The 22,214-nt window shown below is 47.1% G+C and overlaps 1 protein-coding gene across 11 annotated transcripts in view; it reads left to right on the top strand.

Annotated features, from left to right (window-relative positions):
• Positions 1–22,214, top strand: part of HDAC4 (histone deacetylase 4) — a 251,960-nt gene that overhangs the window by 207,191 nt on the left and 22,555 nt on the right. For all 11 annotated transcript variants that reach the window (XM_051623785.1, XM_051623784.1, XM_051623787.1 and 8 more), the window contains 6 exons: positions 6,077–6,197; positions 9,506–9,552; positions 17,983–18,090; positions 18,640–18,695; positions 19,598–19,685; positions 20,962–21,081. In XM_051623785.1, coding sequence (XP_051479745.1) covers positions 6,077–6,197; positions 9,506–9,552; positions 17,983–18,090; positions 18,640–18,695; positions 19,598–19,685; positions 20,962–21,081 — 540 coding nt within the window. The remainder of the gene's footprint in view (positions 1–6,076; positions 6,198–9,505; positions 9,553–17,982; positions 18,091–18,639; positions 18,696–19,597; positions 19,686–20,961; positions 21,082–22,214) is intronic.

Here is a 22,214-nt window from a genome sequence, read left to right as displayed (position 1 = left end):
TTTCTGAGCAATCAGAAGAGACCTCCACGTGGTGGCAGCATTGCCATTGCCTGAAGTTCCCGTCCTACCCTTCTTGAGGAGAACCAGGAAGAACTTCAAACCTGTTTCTGTCTGTGGAGACCCATTTAATCTAATTTTGGGATTACTGTTGGGGACCAAAAGAACACACCCAAACAAGTAGCCCACTGCTGTCTAGCTCCTCTGTTTCAAAGCAGGAGTGAAATCATGCAGTGCTAACTGCCTCCTAGATTTGTCTTACAGATGTTCTCTAATGTGTGGAGTTCTTCTTGGTATGATCCCAGGTATGATCCCCTTCATTTGGTATTTTTAGTTCCTCTCACAATTAGTGGTGTTCTTGATGTTCACCTGCTTTTCACCTGTGTTTCCCCTTTGACCACTGGTGACATTCAGCTGCATCTTGACCCTTCCTTTCTCAGAAAATGATAAAAACATGCCTTAATTCTGGTGTTCCCTTCTCTGATGGCTTCAAGTTCTGAGCTTCCATTCATCAGCTCCAGTTGCTTTCCTTTACCCCCACTGTCTGCTCCTCCTGCCCAGCTTCCTTCTTTACCTTGACTTTTCTCATGGCTTGATGTGCACAACCTTTCCCTGTTCCTCCCTCTTCTTCCTACCTCCACACTTCACTCTTCTGTTCCTGACAGGGTTTTCTCTGGAGCCACTTGTTCACTTCCCACTCTTCTTGACCCATGTAATTCTTTTCCACATTAGAAAGCCATTTGCTCACTTCCTTGTCCTCCAGAGTTTCTGAAGCTCCCCACTTGGAACCTGTCTACCAGCAAGCAGAGTAGGGGACCATGTGGGATGATCCTTCAGGAAGGATTGCCTCCACATCAGGTGCACTTGTATGGCAAGGGCACAGCTTTTTGGGCACAAGGGATGTCTGCTGTTGGGTTGGAGCATGGCTGTGAGCTGGTGTCACTGCCTGGGGTGATGGACTTGTCTCCTACAGGAATTCCTCCTCTAGGAATGCTGTAGGTTCAACATATAGAAAACTTCATTCTGTGGGACATCCTCCATCGAATGACTGTTTTAAAAGGAATTTTTCAGTCTGGCCTAATCATTCTGATTACTTTTAATAATCACATGACATTTTTCAAATCCCTGTTGCCTCTGGCAAAGCTCCATGCGGGGACAGCACGAGCTGTGCCCTCTGCCCCCACCCACAACAGTGTGTGTGTCATGGGTGAACTTTATCAGAGCTCTTGACGTGAGGATGGTGACACCACCAATGCAGCCTGTTATGTGTCTACAGGTTGGTTATGGGTTAGAACTGCTCCCTCTGCCTCGCAGCCCTGCAGGCACTCAGAAAGAGCTGAATATTTTCAGAATTAGGAGTAGGGCTGCAGGAGGTCAGCAGCAGCAACCTGGACTACAGCACTCAGAAACTTGCCAGGCTGTACACCTAATTTTTTGCTGAATTCCTGTTTTATTCTTTTTTCTTTGTTGTGTTTTTTCTAAGCTGCTGTTGCTGGACACATCTATGCACACTCATTTTTGTCTTCGGTGTTGCAGGTCTGTTGTCCTGTGCCTCAGACATTATAAGCAAGCCCAAGGGCCTGATGTGCAAATTGTTTGTGATGATATAGTTTAATCCATTCCATTCAACTCCTGTCTGTAAAAGGACAGTTTGGACTTTGACATTTCCTTACCCTCACATTTCCTTAACAGCCCTTTGCTGGGGTCTGGGGTTGGGTATAGTCTGATTCTCTTGGTTGCAAAGTGGTTGCTCAACACAGATGAAAAACACAGAACCCTGTGTAGTGAATAATCCCGTGCACACTGGGAGGGATCAGATGAGCCTCCACTGGATCCCTGTCCTCTTCCAGAAGGAGTTTAACACTCTCATTGCCCCCACGACTGGAAATAAATCCCAGCTCTGCTTTTCCACGCAAGCTCCAACAGCTCTCGGCGTCTGTCTCCTGGAAATGCCTTTGGGTGTTTCTGTTGCACAGATGCCCCCAGTCAGAAAAGGGCTCGCAGATAAATATTTTCATCAGGCGTCCAAACAAATGCTTGCTTTGAAATTTCAGAGGCAAACTTAAGTGGAAACCTGTTTTCATCAGGCAGCCAAGAGGTTCCTGCACAACCTGCCAAGGGCTGCGTTCCTAGCGCTGCTGTCGGAGGCAAGAGGAGGGATCCAGGAGGGGCACAGATATTGTTAAGACAGAAGAAAACCCACATGGCTTCCCCCCCACCCACCTCTCATTTTTCAGCAATGAGAACAGATACATGTTTGTGGAAGTTGTGCTGGGCTTGGGGTGAGAGATGAGGTAGGCAAGAGTCTGGCAAAGTCACACGAGGTTCAGGATGACCCTTTGGAGTGGAAGCAGCAAACTCACCCACAGCTGCAGTTGAGACTATTGCTGGTTTAATTAAGTTAACTTTGTAAAATATGGCAATTACTCTGGTGTATGTTCAGAGTTTAAAAGCAACAATTAGACTAATTGAGGCAATCTCAATAAAAGGCTCTGCCCCCTTGACGAAAACCCACAATCACGGGGTAGAATAATCCTCCCATCCTTCATCAAGAGCCCGAGGAAATCGATAGGGTTGGTAATCAAATCCCCAGGCTGCTCCACCAGGATGGGGAGGAATGAGTTCCTCAACCCAGAGTCTGTCTCCAAGCACTTCTTGGCAGTGATCCTGCGTTGTTTAAAAGCGGGAGGACTGGAAGCTGAAGGTTAAATGCAGCTGCAGAAGACAGATGTGAAAAGCCAGACCCCAGGCTGGCTGGCTGTAAGAGCAGAGCTGTGGCCACAGCATTGGGCAGGAGTCTGGCTGGAGGATGGGATGGGTCTGGAGAGCTGCTCCATGCCCAAGGTTTCCCATCACAAAGCACTGAGGGCATGTAGGAGGTGGTGGTGGGAAGTCAGCCCCTGGAGAGGAGCTTTTATAGCTGGTCTTGTGGCCTTTTGGGGACCACAGTTGAGGCAAGGTCTGGCTGGTGGTTCTGCTTGAGATTCACATCCTCTCCAGTTGAAAGAACATGGGGTGAAAGGGTGAGCAAAATGCAACGTAAGAGACTAGTGTAAGTTTTTCTGGTGTTCAAAATGCAAAGGAGAAGCTGGAAATTGATGAAGAGTTGCAGAAGGACCTGTATAAAGCAGTGAGAGAGGAGAGGTGGGGTGAAGCTACAAAAGGTCAGGTTTCAGGCAAAAAGAGACATGAAAGAAGAAGAACCAACTAGTTTATTGGGGTTAAGAAGCCAGCTCCTGAGCTGAAAAGCTAGGGATTAGTAGCCAGGAAGAAGGTTAGACAAGATGGGGGGTAATATGGAGTGAGCAAGCTCAGCAGGCCTCAGAGATAAGAGTAGCATGACTTGAAAAGGTCTTAGGAAGTGAAGAACTACTCCAAGTTGTGAGTGTGGGTGGCAGGCTGAGGCACAGACTGAGACACAAGTCATGATGGGTCTGGAAACAGGAGCAAGAGACGTGTTATCTTCTCCAGCTTTATTCTTGGGGGTTTCATTCATTTTTTTGGTGTCTGTGTTAGAGCCGAGGACAAAGCCTGTGGTGTGTGAGCTGGGAGATGAGAAAGGTGCAAAGCAACTCAAGCATAATTCTTCCTAACCAGGCAATGCTTGCAGTGATGTTGGTGATACATATTTGTTTCAGTAAGCAGCAGCTTTTTCCTTTAATATATTGTGCTTCCAGCAGAGAAGGAACTTCTTCATCCACTTTGTAGTTTCCATTTGGCTGTTGGGTGTCACGTGGAGGGGAGGGTGGCTTTGATCCCCTCCTAAAGCACAGGGAGTGTGGATGTCTTGGTGGGGCCACCTGCTTTAAACAGGAGCAGCCCTTCCCCATCCCAGGGGGCTGAAGCTGTTCACATCCATGGAGGAGCTGCCCTGGTGTCCTCACACAACACCAAAAGACACAAAATGCTGCTTCTGTGCCTCCCCTCAACAGAGCAGTATGTCTTGTTCAAAGGCAGAGAACTGGCTTGTGGGTTAGAGGGAAGCTGAAGAAGCCTGTAAGGGAGGACTGAGGCAGGCTTAGCACGAAGGAAAAAGGAAGAAAGACAGAATAAAAGTTCAAGGGGGATTTGCCAGATATTTCCATCCCTTCTGGGTCTAGCATTTTTGTTATTATTGCCTCTTTAATGGGATGCTGCATTTTTGCCTCATCGTTAACCTCAGGAAGTGCTGGGTGATGGAGCAGAGCACAGAGATAATGAAAGAGGAACCAGAGAGCAGGGTTGCCAGAGCAGGGAGAGGCAGAGGGTGTGAGGGCTCCTGCTGTGCTTGTGCTGAAGTTTTGAGTCCAAAATCTTGTCTCCAGCACTCTCCTGCAAAGTGAGCAGCACCCAGCAGTGCTTTCTGAGCTGCAGCAGCTCAGGAGTAAGTGGCACAGCTTGACCTTCTCTCCAAACAAGTTTTCCTTTTGAAAGTCTGTTCTTTTTAGGAGTGTGATTAATTTTTTTGTTTCCTTTAAGCTATCCAGTTTTTTTTTGTTCTCATGAGAAACTCTGCCTCTCCAGGAGCATGGAAGTCAAAAAAGCAACTGGCTGCCACCAGGCCAAGGTGCAGGTTGTGCAGGAGGTACCTGTCACCTGGTGTGGGCTGCCAGCAGGATGCTCCTGGATGAAGCTCATGTCTTGGGTGACCCTGGGACCTCTGCAAGAGGCTTTCAGAACCTTCCAACATTTTGCTGATAGCTGTTTATGTTTTAGTATTACTGTTGCAGGGAGGAATGATCCTGGGGTTCCTTCTGGAGGAAACCACCCCCCAAAGCGACGACTCCTTTCAAAGCATGTTAGAGTAAATCATGACCCAAAACTCACAAAGTACTCTCAAGCCATGTAAAATGCTTCTTTTTGGAGGCAGGGGAGTGCACAGATGTTTCTGAAGCAAACCTATCTTGATTTCTAAAGAACTCCTTCCCCTTTCCCATGGCCATCTCTTGACTTCCCCCAGCCTCAGCACTTTCTTCACTCGGTGCTTATTTTCCCTGCCAACATTTTGGAGGCAGACACAAGCTCCCATTTTAAAAGGTGAGGTGTTTTCCCTACTGCTGGGAGTCGGTTGTCTTCTCTGGAACACCTGATAGACCTCTGGCACCATCTGCCTGCTGGGAAATGCTTGCTCCTTTGTGAGAGGCCATGGCATGATCCTTGTATGCCCAAGGTTTGGCATGTCCAAGCAGCACTTTTTTGTTATGGATAAGTTTTCCATCACAGGTGGCTGATGGCAAAAAAAAAAATAGAAGGTCCAAAGGTAAGCAGGACTCCTGTGAAAAAAGGGGAAAAGTTCCTCATTTTGTAAAATGTGGATTTAGGTTGGGTCCTGCTGCCATTCCAGTACCTGGAGGGGCTCCAGGAAAGCTGGGGAGGGACTTGGGACAAGGGCAGGGAGGGATGGGATGAGGGGAAATGGATCAAAAGTGGTCGAGGGGAGTTTTAGAAGAGATATTAGGAAGGAATTCTTCACTATGAGGGTGGTGAGACCCTGGCCCAGGTTGCCCAGAGAAGCTGTGGCTGCCCCATCCCTGGCAGTGTTGAAGGGCAGGTTGGATGGGGCTTGGAGCAGCCTGGGCTGGTGGAAGGTGTCCCTGACCATGGCAGGGGCTTGGGACTGTGGGTGGTCTTTAAGGTCCCTTCCAACCAATGGGCCCTTAATTGCTCAAAGGTTCAGTTTGGAAAGGACTGTATTTGGGAGAGTTTTTTGGGTTAGCTTTGTAGTGGTGCTGGGGATGTCAGGGCCTCCTTTCAGGGGGTGCATTTTCCACCAGAGAATCACTTTTTAATGACTTCAGACTGGAATCTTGAATATCTGCAGTAGCTAAGCAGTCACTTTGTCACTTAGCAAAGACTCTGTTGTAAGTATTTTCAAAACAAACATTAAAAAAATGGAAAGATGACTTTATATGTTAAGCTAGTATTTTGACTTAAGGGATGAAACCAAAACCTGTCTTCCAGTGAATTATTTTTCTGCACAGGAACCAGTTCCAGTTTTTTTAGCCACTATCTTTATGATTTTCCAAGGAGAAAGAAAAGTTTTAATGAGAATTAAGGAGTTAATCAGTGATTTCATCACCCCTTTTCTTTCCTCTTTCAGTGCATTCGTGGAAGAAAAGCAACTCTAGAAGAGCTGCAGACAGTTCACTCGGAAGCCCACGCGCTGCTGTACGGCACAAACCCTCTGAACAGACAGAAACTGGACAGCAAGAAACTTCTAGGTATCATTCCATGGGGGGGGGGAACAGCCCTTTCCTGACCTCCAGCACTCCCACTACTGTCCTCAGCCCAGGCTCTGGCAGTCAGTGAGAGCAGTATGAAAGGTGGCTCCCTCCATCCTGAACTCTAGGCAGTTTCCAAGAGAATTCGTCCCACCTCCAGTCAGTGTCTTCTTGGGAGCAGTAAAGATACATATCCCTTTCCTCAGGTAGATCCATAAATCCTAGATAGCTCCAATTTCCATTCTTCAAATTATAAAAGGAGATTTCCCTGAGGAGGAAAGGTAAATTAAACATTTTATTTTATCCTTGGATGCTCTTCTCTGCTTGTTAGGAAGTTATCCATTGCTAAGTAGGCACTAGAACACCCTACCAAGCACCTGGATCTGCAGCACCAACCAGCTGCATAGACATCAACAAATAGCTGTCAGTTTTGTGTGGATAACCCACAGGAGAGATGCAGGAGCCTCTTGGATAGTCTTAGATTTGCTTGATTTGGAGTAAGATTGTATATCCCTTTCACTGGAGACTGGATCTTCCTGAAACAAGGCTGCATCTGCCTTAAAACACAGAAGTCTTCCCTGCAAAAAATCTAGGGAGTGGTTGTTGAGATAAACAAGGTTTCCACAGCAACCAAGCCACAGAGATTTTGGCACCATACCTCTGAGGAGGCTTCATCTTCTCCCTGTAGTTTATGCCTTTTTGCAGCAGTAGGTGAGGGACAGTTTGGGAACTGTGCATGGGGATCAGCAGAAAGACAGTTCTGAAGCCCAGAAGTTGGGGAAAGTTTATTTTGGGATTAAGTTGACTTTGGATGATATAAAAAGAGGATTAGCTTGATCACCTGCATGATGGAGGAGTTGCAGCAAAAGAGCTGGAAAGATTTTGCAACTATTCAGTATGTACACTAGATCCCCAAAGAGGAAAGCTATTAGCCACTTGTTTAAATATGCAATTAGCACTGTATTTATAGCTAACTTACCACCTCTTTAAAGCCCAGAGAGATGAAAAGTAGGTACCTCTGGCTGAGTGATAGCTCAATTAAGATGTGAAGTGTAAAGAATTTATGATGTCATGTCCTTGGGAGTGTAAAACTCTCACCTCACATAAGGCATCTCCACCAGTCCAAAAAAACTGCTTGTAAATCTTGCCTGGTAGTTCTGAGAAGGCTCCTCCTTTGCAGCTGCACCACCTTCCCAGTGGCTGGCTTCTCTGTGAATTCTTGAGGCTGTGTCCCCTGACTGTCTGCTGTGGTGGGATCCAGGCAGCCCTCCAGGATCTGACCTGGAAGAGGAAGAGAAAACAGCTTCATCCCACCAGGCAGGAGAAAATAAGTTGACAGCTTGATAGCTGGGGGCCTGGGGGGACAGCGTGGTGAGCCAGAGTGACAAGAGGAGTGAGCCTGGCTGAGATGTCTCTCCACAGCACCTGGGGAGAAGTTCTTCCTTGGGAGCAGGGCAGGAAGGGTGATGGTGGCCCTAGAACCAGTGTCTTAACTTGATGGCTTCCACAGTGCTGGATTTGAGGGAGGGAAACAGCTCCTGACGTGTTGGGAAAACCTCTGAGGGCACATGAGAAACCTCAGCCTAAAAGGAGGAGCTTGTGAAGCTGGGGGATGAAAACAATGAATGTTTCTTTTTAAGCTGCTGCAAATGAGAAGGAGGGTGTCCCTTCATCTGGCAGTTCTTGAGGAGAAAGCAGGAAGGGGGTAAATGGTCCAGGTTTTTCAGAATCCTTAGTAGGCATCGATGTGGCTCTGCTGATTACTCCTTCTTCTGCAGTTGTCCTGTAGCTTGTTACTTCTGAGTCTTCTTCACACATGTAGAAGAGACTTACAGTAGAAACCCAAGACCTGGTATTGAAGTGAGTTTCCTCAGAGAACCCTGAGCATCACAAAGATTTGCTTTGCTGTGTTTTATCCAGGAGGGTTTGAAGGTGGTGGCCTTCAGGTTGCACGTCTCCACCCCTGGAAATGTCACTAAAGCCCTTGAGAAAGCTGAGGATGAAGCACCCAAATCCATCTCTCGTTTGACAGCGTGAAGCTTTGGAACCTGTTGAACAAGTTTAAAGTTAGGCAGCTAAGGCTGCTTTTAACTTGTGGAGAGCTATCACGAAGTGTTGTCATGGAGATAAATATCAAAATAACGAGTGGATTAGCAGCGAAAGATGTGACAGGAGGTCCAAGGCAGGATGATCTAAGAACTTTCATGTGGATCTAATCAAAGAGAGAACCTCCCCTTCCACTCAGGTTAATAATTACAGGTGCATTAACTCCTCTTCCAGTCACAGGGCAACGTCTGTGGCTGCGATGCCTTTGACACCAGCGTGCTCCTTAGTAATGCCTGTCTGCTGTCATGGCCAATTCCCACTCTCCAAAGCTGGGAGCCAGTATTTAAAGGAATTTAGAAGTCTGGCATGACCAGAGCAAGAACCTGATTTGATGGAGGGGGGGGAAGAAACCCAAAAAAAATCCCTCAACTCGAAGTTTATTTCACCGTTAGCTTTCGGTAACTTTCTTTAGGCCTCAGGCAAATGAGTCTCAGGTGATGTTCTCCAGATCTTTTGCAGTGTCTGCCTGCACAGGTTTCCCTCTCCCTCTTTGCCCGTGGTGCTCAGACACGTGTACAAGTCACGCACACAGGGTGCTGGTGGGTGGGTACAAAGCAGCATGTTCTTGTTTCAATCCGTGCTTTACAGACCTGCAGAATTCTGAATGGAGGGTAATTTGCTTGTGTGCAAGCCTAGAAAGTGATGTGGCAATGCAAAATTAGCCCCACAGATGGTTTTCTCCATTTTTCTTGTGTTCCTAATGGAGGGTTTGCTCTTTCAGTCCAAACACGTTGTGTTTGCTCACCACCACTTTATTTTTTGTCTTCCTCTTTTATGAATCTCAGGCGCTCCAGAGTCTTCTAGTAACTGTGCAGATGACTGGTAATTAGGGTGTTTTTTGATTTCTTATCCTCCTCCAGTTGAAAGGAATTAAAACGTTCATCTGAGAAGACATGCTGAGCAGTTGCTGGTAGCATCTCAGTCATTTATAGGGACAGCAAACAAACTTTGCCTAAAAAGAGGAGATTTATAGGGGGGGTTATATTGGAAAGGTTTTTGAACAAGTGTGTGTATTGTGCACGTAGGTATTGTAATGTCACAGGCTTGGCTGTGTGTTTTCTGGAAATGGCAAGACAGCCTTGCTCTGTTCCTGCCTTCAGAAAAAAAATACAGCCTTGCCATAAAATTGGACCAAAATCTGGTGAACTTTGACTCTTTGACTTAGAGGGTACAGTGGTGTTGTTTTTTTTTTTCCCCAACAGGTTCCCTAACGTCGATGTTTGTCAGGCTCCCTTGCGGTGGTGTCGGGGTGAGTACTCCCTTTAATGTGTAAATAATGTCCTGTTTGTTCTCCCAGCCCCACTGGTAACCAAAAATTGTTGCTTTGCATTCCATCAAGTGGGTAATTGCCAGCAGATGTTCCCCATAAACAGGGCCTGCCTGGGGCGCGGGGTGGCAGCGACAGCCTCACGTGCCTTTTTCTTCAAAAGCAGCATGAAGATTTTTTTTTTTAAGCTCTTCTGGAGACCTGAAGTGTGTGTGACATCCAGAGGCATGTTTTGTCTCTGGCTTTTAAGGGGAGAGACCTCATTTCCCAGGCAGTGATGTTTAATAGCTTGGAGGTTACTAGATTTGAAAGCAACCCCTTGAATCCGAAAAAACAAAAGCTTGCTCGGTAGGAAAGCAAGATGTGCTATTTTTTTTCCCCCTGCTGCGTAGGTGTTTCATCTTCAGTGTTTTGTACTTCAGAGCTTCCCAGCGCAGGTGGGAAACATATTAAGAAAAGTAGTCATATTGGAGGGCAATATTTGGGAAGTTCCTGTAAATACTGCTTTGCTGGGTTGGTGTCTGGGCTGCGTTAGTGTCCTCGGCTGGAAGGTCTCGCAGCACAGGAGAGTTCTGCAGCCCTCAAGGTTCAGCATCTCTCACTTCTGAAGCTCCAGGACAATCACAAAGCAAATGCTGAAGGAGGTGACTAAAACACCCCCCCCTCCATCCGTCATGGAAAAGCTGAACAGTAGTTTTCATCTGTCCAGATTCCGTTGTTTGTTCCCATAAGGATTGAAAAGAACCCAAATACCTTGTGTCGAAGGTTTGCGTCATTGTTTTCCTTTGAAGCCTGAAAGCTGGAAGGTTTTCCTTTCAAGTCAGACTTTTCTGCTCAGAAAAAAAAATATGTCTGTGGAGGGTGACAGGACAGAAAAGCTCGGGGAGCAGGAAGGGAAAAGAATGAGGGGGGACAATAAAAGGCATTGTGTTTGAAAATTCACAGTGGGTAGTTCTTGTGCATAATTGTAGCTCGTGAGGTTGAATTTAGAGGTCTGGATTCTGTTATGGAAATGAAACAAAATTGTTTTCTTCCTGAGCCTTTGCAAAATCGCTGCTTTGAAAATTATCCTGTCAAAAAAAAGAAGAAAAAAATTTTAAAAAAAGAGGTTGGGGCGGGGGGGGGGAAGGGAACAAAAAGAATAATCAGCATTTCTTCGTAGCCACCGCTGAGCTCTCGTGGAGATGTTTTATTTTGTATTGTAAATGTGCTGCAGCCTCCCTAATTCGTGGCAAATTTTTGGCTGGAGCTTGAAAGGTTCGGATTTACCCTGCCCTGCAGCCAGGCATGCCATTCAAAGCAGGGGAAAAAATAAAAAAAATAACAGGAAAAAAAAAAAACAACAAACCCAACCCGCTATCATTTGCAAATGAAGAGGGGATGGTGACAAGTCGAGACGGTGCCCCAGCCCAGCGCAGACCCGGGAGTCTTGCATGAAATCCCAAACCCGGGCAGGAAACGCCGCGGAGCTGCTGTGGTTGCAGTAAACTTGCTGGTGGGTTGTCTCTCCAGACCCTGAAGTGTTAAATGAAGCATTTGCTGACTTCTGTGCAGTGCTTCAGAGATCCTGAGAAGGTCATAGAATCACAGAACCGTTCAGGTTGGAGAAGCCCCTTGGGATCACCCAGTCCAACCATCATCCCTACTCTACAAAGTTCTCCCCTAAACCATCTCCACCAACACCGCATCCAAACCACCCTTCAACACATCCAGGGATGGTGACTCCACCACCTCCCTGGGCAGCCTGTTCCAGGGTCTGACCACTCTCTGTGAAAAAACTTGTCCTAATGTCCAGTCTGAACCTGCCCTGGTGCAGCTTGAAGCCCTTCCCTCTTGTTCTGTTGCTGGTTACTGTGAGAAGAGACCAGCACCAACCTTCATCTTGTCCATGTTTCTTAGGAAAAGGTTCTTAAAACCAGTGGTTTACCAGTAAGCAACTGCCTGGTGGGTTTCTCACCAAAATAGGTTTCTGTCTGTGCTTGGTTTTCATTCCCCCCTTATCTCAGAAGGAACACACAATCCTCACTGCTTTTGGGAGGCATTTCTAATTAATATCTACAGTATTGCATAATTAATATATTGTTAATATCTAGTAATTGTAGGGGAATTGAGCCTGTGGTGCAGAACGATTGGCTACAGCACTTAAAGTGCTTTGCACGTGTACAAAGCACATGTGGGTTTCAGCATAGGCCATCTCCTTTGGGGTGGGAGAGACTTCCAGTGATCTCCTGAAGTGTGTGGTTTGTTCAAGAAAGCTGGTTTAGCAGCGTGGGATGTTTCTTGAAGACAGAGGGAGAAAACTGTAGCCTTTGTTAGGAGCCAGTTCTGGGAGACGAGTTGCTCCTGATTTGATTTGCTGTGGGGAACTGTTGGGAGAAGCCCCAAAGCTGGGATCTTAGCTGGGGCCCCAGAGCACACCTTTCAGTAGCAGGTGAGAACCATAATATTTTCTGCACCAAAGAGAATGACAAGAGGTTTTTGAGATGCGTGTAAGATGATTGATTTATTCTTTTTTGGTAAGGAAATCAGAAAAATGGATTTTTAACAATCAGAGCCTAGGGTAAGACGTCAGTTTTGAGGAGTTTTCGTGCAGTGTAGACCTGAGAAGTTTCATGTGAATGCTGCTGGGGGGTGGAATGCTTGCTGTGGTGTAATGAGATTGTTTCAAGTTGTTGTGGCAAGAGACCCTAAGGGGTGTTTTTCTGCTGGTTTTTGGCAGGCCATTTCCAGGCTGCAAGGTGGCCGTGTAGCTTCCTTGAGTGATGGAGTTTTATTTAGACTCTCCCTTGCTGGAGATGATCAGGTTGGCAGAACATTCCTCCTCACTGAGCAGTAATCAGTCCCTGGTCTGTCTTTTTCTGAGAGGCTGAGAACGTTGTGCAGGGGCAGCCCTGGTGCTGTGAGGAGTTTGTGTGGGCTCCAGTCACTTCATGCTGAAGGAACATCAAATGCATGTGGTGATCAGAGCACTTGTAGGACATCATCTTGACTCCTTATGGCTTCTAGCCCAGGTTTGAAGGAGATGGGGTTTATTTCAGCAGGGATGTTGTTTTCTCTGACTTTGTCACCTAATGTTAAGTGCAGTTAGGGGAAGCTTCATGGGTCTTTGTGTTCAGCTCACCACGATGCCTTGTAAGGAGGGATGTCCCTGGAGAGCTTGATACTGGTTTGCCAAATGCTTTCCAGGGGGAACATGATGCTGTAAAGAGAAAAGAAAAGGGAAGAAGGAAGTTGTAAAAAAACATGCTACTGTAGAAAAATGGTGGGACCAGCCCTCCTTTGGATTAATTTCTGGTTAGAAGATTAGAAATACAGTGTCAGAATTACAGTCCCCCAGAAACCCGTGTGTTCACCGAAATGTTGCTGTGCAGGGGATGGGTCATAAGCCTGTGTCCTTTGCTGATGGAATGAAATTGATTTAGTCATGAAAATGAAAACTGCCTACGAAGAAATCAGGTTGGTGTCATGATAACGAGAGACATAACTAGTTACGTAAGAGATGAAATTCAGTGTTGGATGCAGAATGATGCTTGTGGGCAGGAGGGGGACTGGCTTGGAGCAGGTGAAAGCTGAATGATTGCTGCTCCTTGTCATCCAGGAGCTGGGACTACCAGCTGAAGTGGTAGGTTGGAAGCCTTGAAACCAAGTCCTTTTTCTGCAAACAAATATTCTCTTCCAGAGAGGATGGTACGTTGATTAAAAGAATACATGGGTCTGAAAAGTGATGTGTAGCAGTTTATGGGGAGAGAAGTCCTTGAAGAAGAGCTGTGAAGCACCAGGATGAAGGATGAAATCTGGCACTTGGACAGCCCTGAGTTCTTTATGCCAGCGAGAGAGACGATGGGAGTTAGAGGGTGAAAGAGCAGGAAGAAGTCGAGAGCAAATCGCTTCATCGCTCATCACCTTTCAGGCTCTCTCTTTACAAACTAAGTCACAGTGTCTTGAGAGCAGTGAGAAAAAGGGTAAATTTGTTCCCTGGTGCTTGGAAACTCTTGTCAGTTTTGTGTTGCCTTTTTTTTTCTCCTTTGTTTACTAAGAAACCTTCACATCAGCACAGCTGACTCCACCAAACCTCCTGCCATCTGCAGAGGGCTGATCCTAGCGAGAAGGAGGGAAGACAGCACAGAAGCACTTGGATCAACAGATGGGAGCTCTGATTCCAACAACAGTAATTTATTTCTGCTGATCTTCAGCAGCATCTGCAAGTGCAGTGTGCACTATTTCTGCTTTGGATGTTACCTTCACTTCTCTGCTGCACACGCCCTTTTCTGAACATATGACTTCCATGCACCAGAGCATGACATAATCCAGGATAATTAGAAGAAGCTTTTGGAGACAAGCTTTGAAAATCTGCAAAGTATTTCCAGCATCCTTGCATCCAGATTCCTCAGAACACTCCAAGGCTTGATCTTGTGATAGCTAATAGCTTTGTTGTCTTTTGTGTGTAGTATTGTCTTTTTCTACAGTCTAAAAATATCTTAAGATCTAGGCCTTTAAAAAATGTTCCTAGTGTTTTGGTCTCTTCCAGAAGACATTATTCTATTTTTGGCTCTTAAGGTCCTGATGAGTGTGTATAAAAATCTTCCCCTTGTGCAAGCAAGGTGCATTAGCACAGAGCAGAGACAACAGAAAGGACTTCCATGGAATGTAAATGAGAAGAGACTAATTAGTAAGACTTGGAAGAACAAAATGTGAGCACTGTGACTTAATTAGTGCTCGAGAGCAGTAGGAGACAGGGTTGGATAAAGATGCCTGTGCTGCTGTCACCTAAACGAGGTGATGAGCAGTGGGGAGGGAAGAGCCAGAACTCTTTTGCTTCCCTCCACTTTCCAGCTTGTCCATCCCTGTACTTAATTTCTTACCCGCACAGCTCTTCAGCTACAGAAAAGATGAGAACAATGAAACCTTTCATAAGACCCTCCTCTTTTCAATTTTAAATAGCTGCACGTTTGTGTACAGCAGAGTATACAGAGTGTGAGCAGGAGCCTCCTCTTTTATATGAATCATGACTTCGTGTTACAAGGAAGGAAAAGCTCTTTCAGGTTTCACCCTGAGACACCTGAAGACGTTCCTTGTAGAAGAGAGCCTGTTGTCAGACTGTTGACCCTTTGTCTTCTGCATTCCCTCATGGTTTTCTAATAGCAGTATGTGCTGTCAAGGTTAAGAGCCTGCAGCAGGTCCCCACCTCTCCAGGAGCCTTCTCCTGCAGGCTCACCTAGCAGGAACAGCAGCTTCTTTATTGGAATGAGCAAGGCATTAATATTCTCAGGAGGATGAGCGTGCTGACCAGGACAACTGCTCCTCATCCAGCAGCAGCAGATGTGGAAGACTCAATATCTCTGCAGCTCTATCCTCCAGCCTGGGAGGGAAAAAAAAAAAAAAAAGAGAAAGATAGGCTGCTGGATCAACAAAAGGCAAGAAATATGCTTCCTCTCTCCCTAAAGTCCTTCCAGATGGTAAGGCTTGATGTGCTGTCCCAGCAACAACTCCTGTGATGGCAGCTACATCAAAGAGCTTATAGGCAGGGAAAGCCAAATAGCATCTCCCCTGTAATGAACTTCAGAATTCAGGACTGATGGAGGGGTCAACAGCAGCCCGTGCACCAAACAGCAGCAGCTTTGGAGCCAGAGAGGAGTCCAGCTCAGAGCCACATTAATAACATTTTCCACCATGGCAGAGTCTACACCCCCCTGCTGCAGAGCTCTGATGGCTTCAGTGGGACTGTTCAAACACAGTCACACAGATGATGAAGTGCTGCCTTGGAGTAGAGCCCAGTGGTCTCCAGACATCCGTTCTGGGGAAGGTAGCTGGGTGTTAAATCCTTATCTTGGAGATGTTTGCACGTGGCATGAGGCAGTGGAGAGCTTGAGGGTGACAGTGGATCCAGTCCCCCTCCTGCTGGGGAGCTGAGTGTGGGGGCATGGCAGAGTCCTTCAAATTGGCTTCTAAAAGGCAGGTGGAATACTGTCTAAGTTCTTAATTTCTCTCTGCAGAAATAGTAACTCTATAAAACCACTCTGTCTTGCCCTCCTTGTTCTTCTTGAAGTGCTGCCAAGACCAGCCCAGTTCCTGCAGGCATCAAAAGGCCTGAAGGTGACAGTGCTTGGCTGAGGCACTGGTGACTTCAGCCTGCTTTATGGGAAGGGCTGGCTGGAGCAGAGGTCTGAGGAGATCCCAGGGTCTCTTGGTCCCTTAGGTAAAGCCATGCCTAGGACAGCTGAATTTTGGCTTTTTGTATTTCCATTCCTCTGATGCCTCACGGTGAATGAAGATGGTCCTCTGCAATTCTGCATCTGTGGAAGGGGCCTGGTGCTTGCTGTGGCTGGGCAGAGAGGGAAGCTCTTAGCTACTGGTGTCCTGCAGTGTTTTCTTTCAAGACCAAGAAAGATGGCTTAAGTGTGCTCAGGGATGGTTAGGTGGGCTCAGGGATGGCTAGGTGGGCTCAAGGATGGGCTAGGTGGGCTCAAGGATGGGCTAGGTGGGCTCAGCCCAGACTACATGATGCAGGTGTATCTCAGTTGAACAGTGAGACCAAGGGCAGGAGGTGGTCAGCTCTTAGCAAAAGGCAAGTAGATGTTCTCTGTTGTATAGACCATGAGCATCTCCAGCTCTCAGATACTGGGGGGAGAGGATCTGAGGATGAAGACTGCAGGCATGTAGCAGTGTCATGCTGATGGCAAAGCAGCTTGACCATCCTAGAATGTTTTTACAGGACTGCTGAGGAGGAGCACAAAGATGGAGCCTTGTAGAGTACTAACTGGCTGGTCAGTGGGGAGCAGCTTGGTGCTCTTCCCACCTTGCTCTAGGGGCTTTTGGAAGGATGTGGTCAGATCAGTCCCACCTCCTGCACGTGTGCAGTGCTGATCCAGGACTCCTGGAGGTGGTGTGTGTAACTCAGACCCCACTGTACTTCTGTTCTCATGTTCCTGCCCACACTCCTGAAGGTCTGAGCGAGCCCTCATACCACTGCAGGGCTTTTCCACCAGTGTGGTGGCTTTCCCAGAGTCTGGGACAGTGCAGGTATTGGCAAGAGGACCCCACAGAGCTGGCTTGTTGGTATTCTCCAAATGCTTCCTTGGTTTACTGTGACTTCAAAGCATCCTCAGGGCAGAGATGCTGCCAGAAGCTGTCCCTGATAACAGACCTGGGACCATTTCCACTGGCTTTAGCACAACCTTGAAGGAGGTGGATCAAGCTTCTGTGAGGCCACTTGCATCTCCCTGCAGCTCAGCGAGCAGTCAAAACAAATCATCTCTCTCTCTCTCTTTCTCCTCCTTTGCCATTGTTTCCATAAATACCCTCAACCCCGAGTCAAGGCGTGAAAAAAATAGCTGGTGATCCTCCAGAATGAGAAATGTTATATTTATCCTGTGATGTTCCCAAGCTGGCCTGGCATGGGACAGTCCCAGCAGCCTGGCTTTTGCAAAGGCTGGGACTGGCAAGAGGAGCAAAGCAGCTTGGCTTTCATCGCGGCGCGGCGGAGAAGATCCAGAGCTTCAGCCTGGAAACAGCCCCTGGGAGCTGTCCTGCCTCCTCTGCTCTCCACAGTCGTGGTTGAATGGCAGTAAAAAAACCCACCAAAGCAACCAACAGACATTTATTTCATCACGTCTCTGCAAACTGATCTTCCTGCAGTTGTTGGGATGAGCGTGGTAGAAACCAGCGCTTCTCGCTTCTTGTTTAAGCTGGGGCATGATCCCCTCCAGTGATGGGGTGGGGGTGGCTGCAGAGTGCCTTGCCTTTGGCCTGCTGGCACATTTTCTGGGGAGAAATGCAGAGGGTGGTGGTCCTGTCTGGTATTTAGGGTTGGAGGAAATGGCTGTAGTCAGCAGCTGGATGTTGAAGGTCTCTTTGATGAGGCAGGGTTGATCTTATGGTTCCCCAGGGAAGCTGCTGTCAGCGTAACCTGGCAGTCCTGGGCAGGCAGCTCTTAAACACCCATGACTAAAACTCCTTTATTTTGCTTTTTAAATTATTATTTATTATTTTCTAGAATAACTGAATGGCTTCACAAACCTTTTTGTTCTATCTGGGATCAGTTTCCTCCAGCAAGTAAAGAGAAATACAGCTCCTGGTGGGAGCATTGGTAGGAGACGCCTGCAAACGTGCAGTGTTTAGAGATGCTGGGTTTGCTTCTCTGTTATGGCACTGACCCTTTGGCAGAGGGTTGCAGGTGGTCACCCCTAGAAGGTCGTTTGGTTGAATGGACACTGGCACTGGTGGGATCCCAGGGGTCCCAGCCCTGATGCTGCCAAGACCGGCTCTGCAATTTAATGCCTTTAAAATGAACGCCTTTAAATGTAACGCAGAAATATCCATTCACTGCGTATTAATTGCTTCTTTACAAAACGTGGGCCTGTTTCTGGGCTGTCCTCGTGGCTCCTAAACGTGGTTCCTCTGTGTCTCCACTAGGTGGACAGTGACACCATTTGGAATGAAGTCCACTCGTCCGGCGCCGCCCGCCTGGCCGTGGGCTGTGTCATTGAGCTGGTGTTCAAAGTAGCCACGGGAGAACTGAAGGTTGGTACGAAAATCAAACTTGGCTTTGATGCAGGCTCTGTACAGGGCTTAGCTCAGGGCTGCATTTTGCAGGAGGTCCACTTAGCTTCCTTTTCATGGCATCATCTGGCCTTGGCCATAAAAAACACTGGGGTTCCCAGCAAGTGAGCAACAGGCTCCTGGTGAATGTTCTTATGTGCCGGTTAAAAGGCAGAAAGAAACAAGAGCAGTGAGTGAAATCCCTGTTCCTGTGTTATCTGAGGGCCTTGCTCTTGCCCTCAGCTGGACCAGCCTGTTTGCTGTTTCAGCCACCTCATGCAGAACTGTTTTATTTTTTCCCTGAATGGAAGGAAGTGCTGTAACAACCAGTTCCATAACATTCACACTTTTTTACCCCCTCCTCTCCAAAACGAGCGAGGGCATCATCCCCACATCTTGTGAGGCCACCACTGAGAACAGCTACATAGCTCCAAAGCAGAAATCACTGCTGCAACCTCTGCAGCTGTCTTAGTGCAATAAATCTGCCTTTCTGTCTCACTTCTTCCTTTCATTATTTTTTTGTGTGTGCAGAATGGATTTGCTGTCGTTCGGCCTCCGGGTCACCATGCAGAGGAGAGCACACCCATGTAAGTGCACCATGTGCTTCAGCAACTTGCCTCAGTGTTCATCTCTTGTGCCAGCAGCAGATGGAAATGAAAATTGGGGTTTCTTGGGGTTTTATTGCAGAATTTCTTGATTACTGATCTGTGAGACAGTATGATAGTCAAAGCTCCCAGTAATTCTTTTGAAGATGGCAAGGTCACATTGACTTGGTGTATCTGTCCTAACAGGTGCTGAAGTTTCATGTCTTTGGTACTTCAGCACTTTTTGGTGGGAGATCATAGATTTGGTTTTGGTTGGAAAAGACCTTTTGAGATCATCAAGTCCAACTGTTAACCCAGTGAAGCCAAATCCACCACTAAACCCTGGCCTTCAAAATGAAGATTAATTCCAACCAGAAATGACCCAGCACTCTTGACAGCCCAGTGTCAGCCAGAAGTTTGGATGTCTAGTGGGAGCAAGATATACACACAACTTGACTGAAGAATTCCCAAGTTTCAGAAATAGTTCTTTTTAGGAAAAGGACCCAAATGAGTGCTTGCTGTTGGGTTCCTCTCAACTCATCATTTTGAGGCCTCTTTGAGTGCTCCAGCCCTGGCTCCTTCCCCCCTAGCCACGTGCCCTCCTTCTCCTGTCCCTTTCCCTCGCACACAGCACTGGAGGTCCCTTGGGCACTGACCACCATCTCATTGCAGCAGGTCTGGGCAAGTTTGAGACATTCCCCATTCCCAGAGAGATCACAAGACACCTGCTGCTGCGGGTCTATTTTCTGTCTCTCATTTAACATCTTCCAGGGAGGAAAGAAGAGCAAAACCAAGCTATTCCTTCCTACTGTGCTGTATCTAGATGTCAGGTGCACCGGGACCGAGGAAACCTCCATCTAACACCTCTCCTTTCCCCCTTTTCTACCCCCTCTCACCACCTCCAGGGGTTTCTGCTATTTTAACTCTGTGGCAATTGCAGCCAAGCTGCTCCAGCAAAGACTGAATGTTAGCAAAATCCTTATCGTGGACTGGGTGAGTAAAAAATGTCTGGTTTTACCCTTCAGAAGAGCAGGTGGAAATCTTTTGGGGTTCTTTTTTTCTTGCAAGGGCAGCCCTGCTTTGTAAGTCAGTGAGACATGTCACCTGTTTAGAAAAGGTTTATTATTATTATTTTAAAAGGGGTTTTAATAGAAATATTTCTTAAAGGCACCATGGTTTTCAGAAGAAAATTGTGATTAAGAAGTGGTTGCTTCCTAAAACAAGCCCAGCACAGTCTCAAAGCTGGATAACTGCAAACCACTCTGGCTTTTGGTTATTTTTTTCTGAAGGTTTTTGACCTTAACTGTTACAATCCATCCCAGCCTTCTGTTCAAGATGTGAGGACTGGATCCTACAAGGGACAAGGGCTTGACTTATCAGTCTGGATGGTCTCAGTGTCCAGCCTCTGTGCAGGTGGGCAGACAGTCAGAAGTCACCTCTAAATGGGAACAAGGCACTGGAACCCTCCTCAGGCAGCACAGCAGATTTGAGAAGGAGCTTGTTTGGCATTTTGCTTGTGTGGGTGTAAAAATGGGCCTGATTGATTGATTATTATTATTTTTATTTTTTGTAGCTTTAAAAATGTGTCTCTCTGGCTGGGAAGGCATTTGAGTTGCTGGGTATTGGCCAAGAGTTTTGATTAGAATGCACAAATCATAGGATGCCAGGTTGGAAGGGACTTCAAGGATCTCCCATGGGCTAGACCCACAAGTTAAAAGGGATGTATTTGCTTTTTTATCCTACTGGATGGACATCCTTTTCCTGGTTTTCATGTCAGAAAGGGGCATTTTGAATGCCCATCCTGCTTTTCTGCCCCAAGTAGCAGTGCAGTAGGAGATCCAGTTAATGGGGGTGTGTTGTTTAACCTTGCTGGGTCCAGCACAGCTTTGCTGAGCACTCTTGCCAGTGGTCACCCCACGGATGGATTAAAGCTACAGATTTGGGGTAACATACACTGTCTCTTCATCCCCCAAGGTTATGAATCCAGTTCTCTCCATCCAAGATTCTTTCCTCAGTTTTGCTACAAGCTTGAGGTTGTTTTTGACCCCTATTTAGCCCATGTGTGGAACAAGGAGTGTGACCTGAAGCCAGCTGTGCAGAGCAGGTTCTTCTCACTTGCAACAAACTGCTCCAGCTGGATCAGAGAAGCACAGACAATGGAAGCTCAACAGCCAAAAAAAAACCCGCCCTGAATCCTAAGTTGGTGACTTTCATTTGGTTTTACTAAGGTTCTGACCTCCCTCATATATTGCAATCTCTGTCCCCAAAGGATGTTCACCATGGGAATGGTACTCAACAAGCTTTCTACAATGACCCAAATGTTCTTTATATTTCACTACATCGCTACGATGATGGGAACTTCTTTCCAGGCAGTGGAGCTCCTGACGAGGTAAGAGCACAGATCCAACAAGCATCCACCCATGTCTGAAAGGAACTGCTTGGGGCTGGGATTCAGATGCCCCCAAAGTCTTGGGGAGCCTCTGCCAAGCAAGGCTTGGAGAGAAGCTCCAGCCACCACTCCCACGGTGGTGCTTGTTAATGCCCCTTTGGGAACACGCCACCCAGGTTTGTGTGTTTGGTGCCTTCTCATCCAAGTCCTGACAGCCATGGGCATTGTGTCCTGCCCTGCCAGCTGGCAGGAAAGCCTTGGCTAACGAGCAGAAAATGAGTCAATGCAATTAGGCTCTCCAGCCTGCATGGGAGAACCTGTTCCAGAGGAGCTCTTTGCCAGCTGTCCCAGCACTCCCTGTACTTTTCAGGATTTCCCCCTTAGAGGCAGGGGGAACAGGTCATTTGTGGCTGTGCCACCAGCACTCCAGTCTCCTGGCACAGCCTTGGAGCCTGTCCATCTCCTTTCCTCCCAGCCCTGCCAAGGCATCACTCTCTGTCACTGCTGCATTCCCAGAGGTGGGATCTGAGTACCCCTCACTGATGCTGCTGGACCAAATCCACCAGGTCCTGGAGGTGTCCTCAGACACTACAGCAGAAGGGCTGGGCTGGTGGAGGTGGGAGACCTCCCTGAATTCTGGATAGATGCTCCTATATCCATCCCATTCTTGCTTTCCCTCTAGGTTGGCAGGAAATACTTTCCTTCCAGGGTCACTTATTAAGGGGAATTGTATTTAATACTGAATTTTGTGTAACCTGGGGCACTCCAGGTTACATCTGAACACTCCTAGAGTTCCACCCTGTCAATTTTACATTTCCCTGTTCATCAAACTCGCTGTTGCCACTTTGGTTTCTAGAGAAACTTAAACATAACTTGACAGAGCTTCTTTACCCTGTTTGTGCCTTGCTGTTGTAGTGAATAAACAGCATCAAGATTTATTTCTGCTTCAGGGTGTGCAAAGGTCTCAGACCTACCTTTTTACTGACCTTTTAACAACCTAGTAATCTGGCTTACAAAATGCAGAGTCACGAAGCTACATCCACTCCCTGTTTACCATTTAGAGGGATTTTTGGATGGGCCATTCTAGACCAAATTAAACAAAGAATACCAAATAAATTCAGTTCAAGCCACAG

This window comes from Apus apus, chromosome 6 (assembly GCF_020740795.1).
Source record: "Apus apus isolate bApuApu2 chromosome 6, bApuApu2.pri.cur, whole genome shotgun sequence".
In the NCBI taxonomy this organism is placed as follows: domain Eukaryota; kingdom Metazoa; phylum Chordata; class Aves; order Apodiformes; family Apodidae; genus Apus; species Apus apus.
The sequence above is the reverse complement of the archived record's forward strand: the minus strand, read 5'-3'. Positions and strand labels throughout refer to the sequence as shown.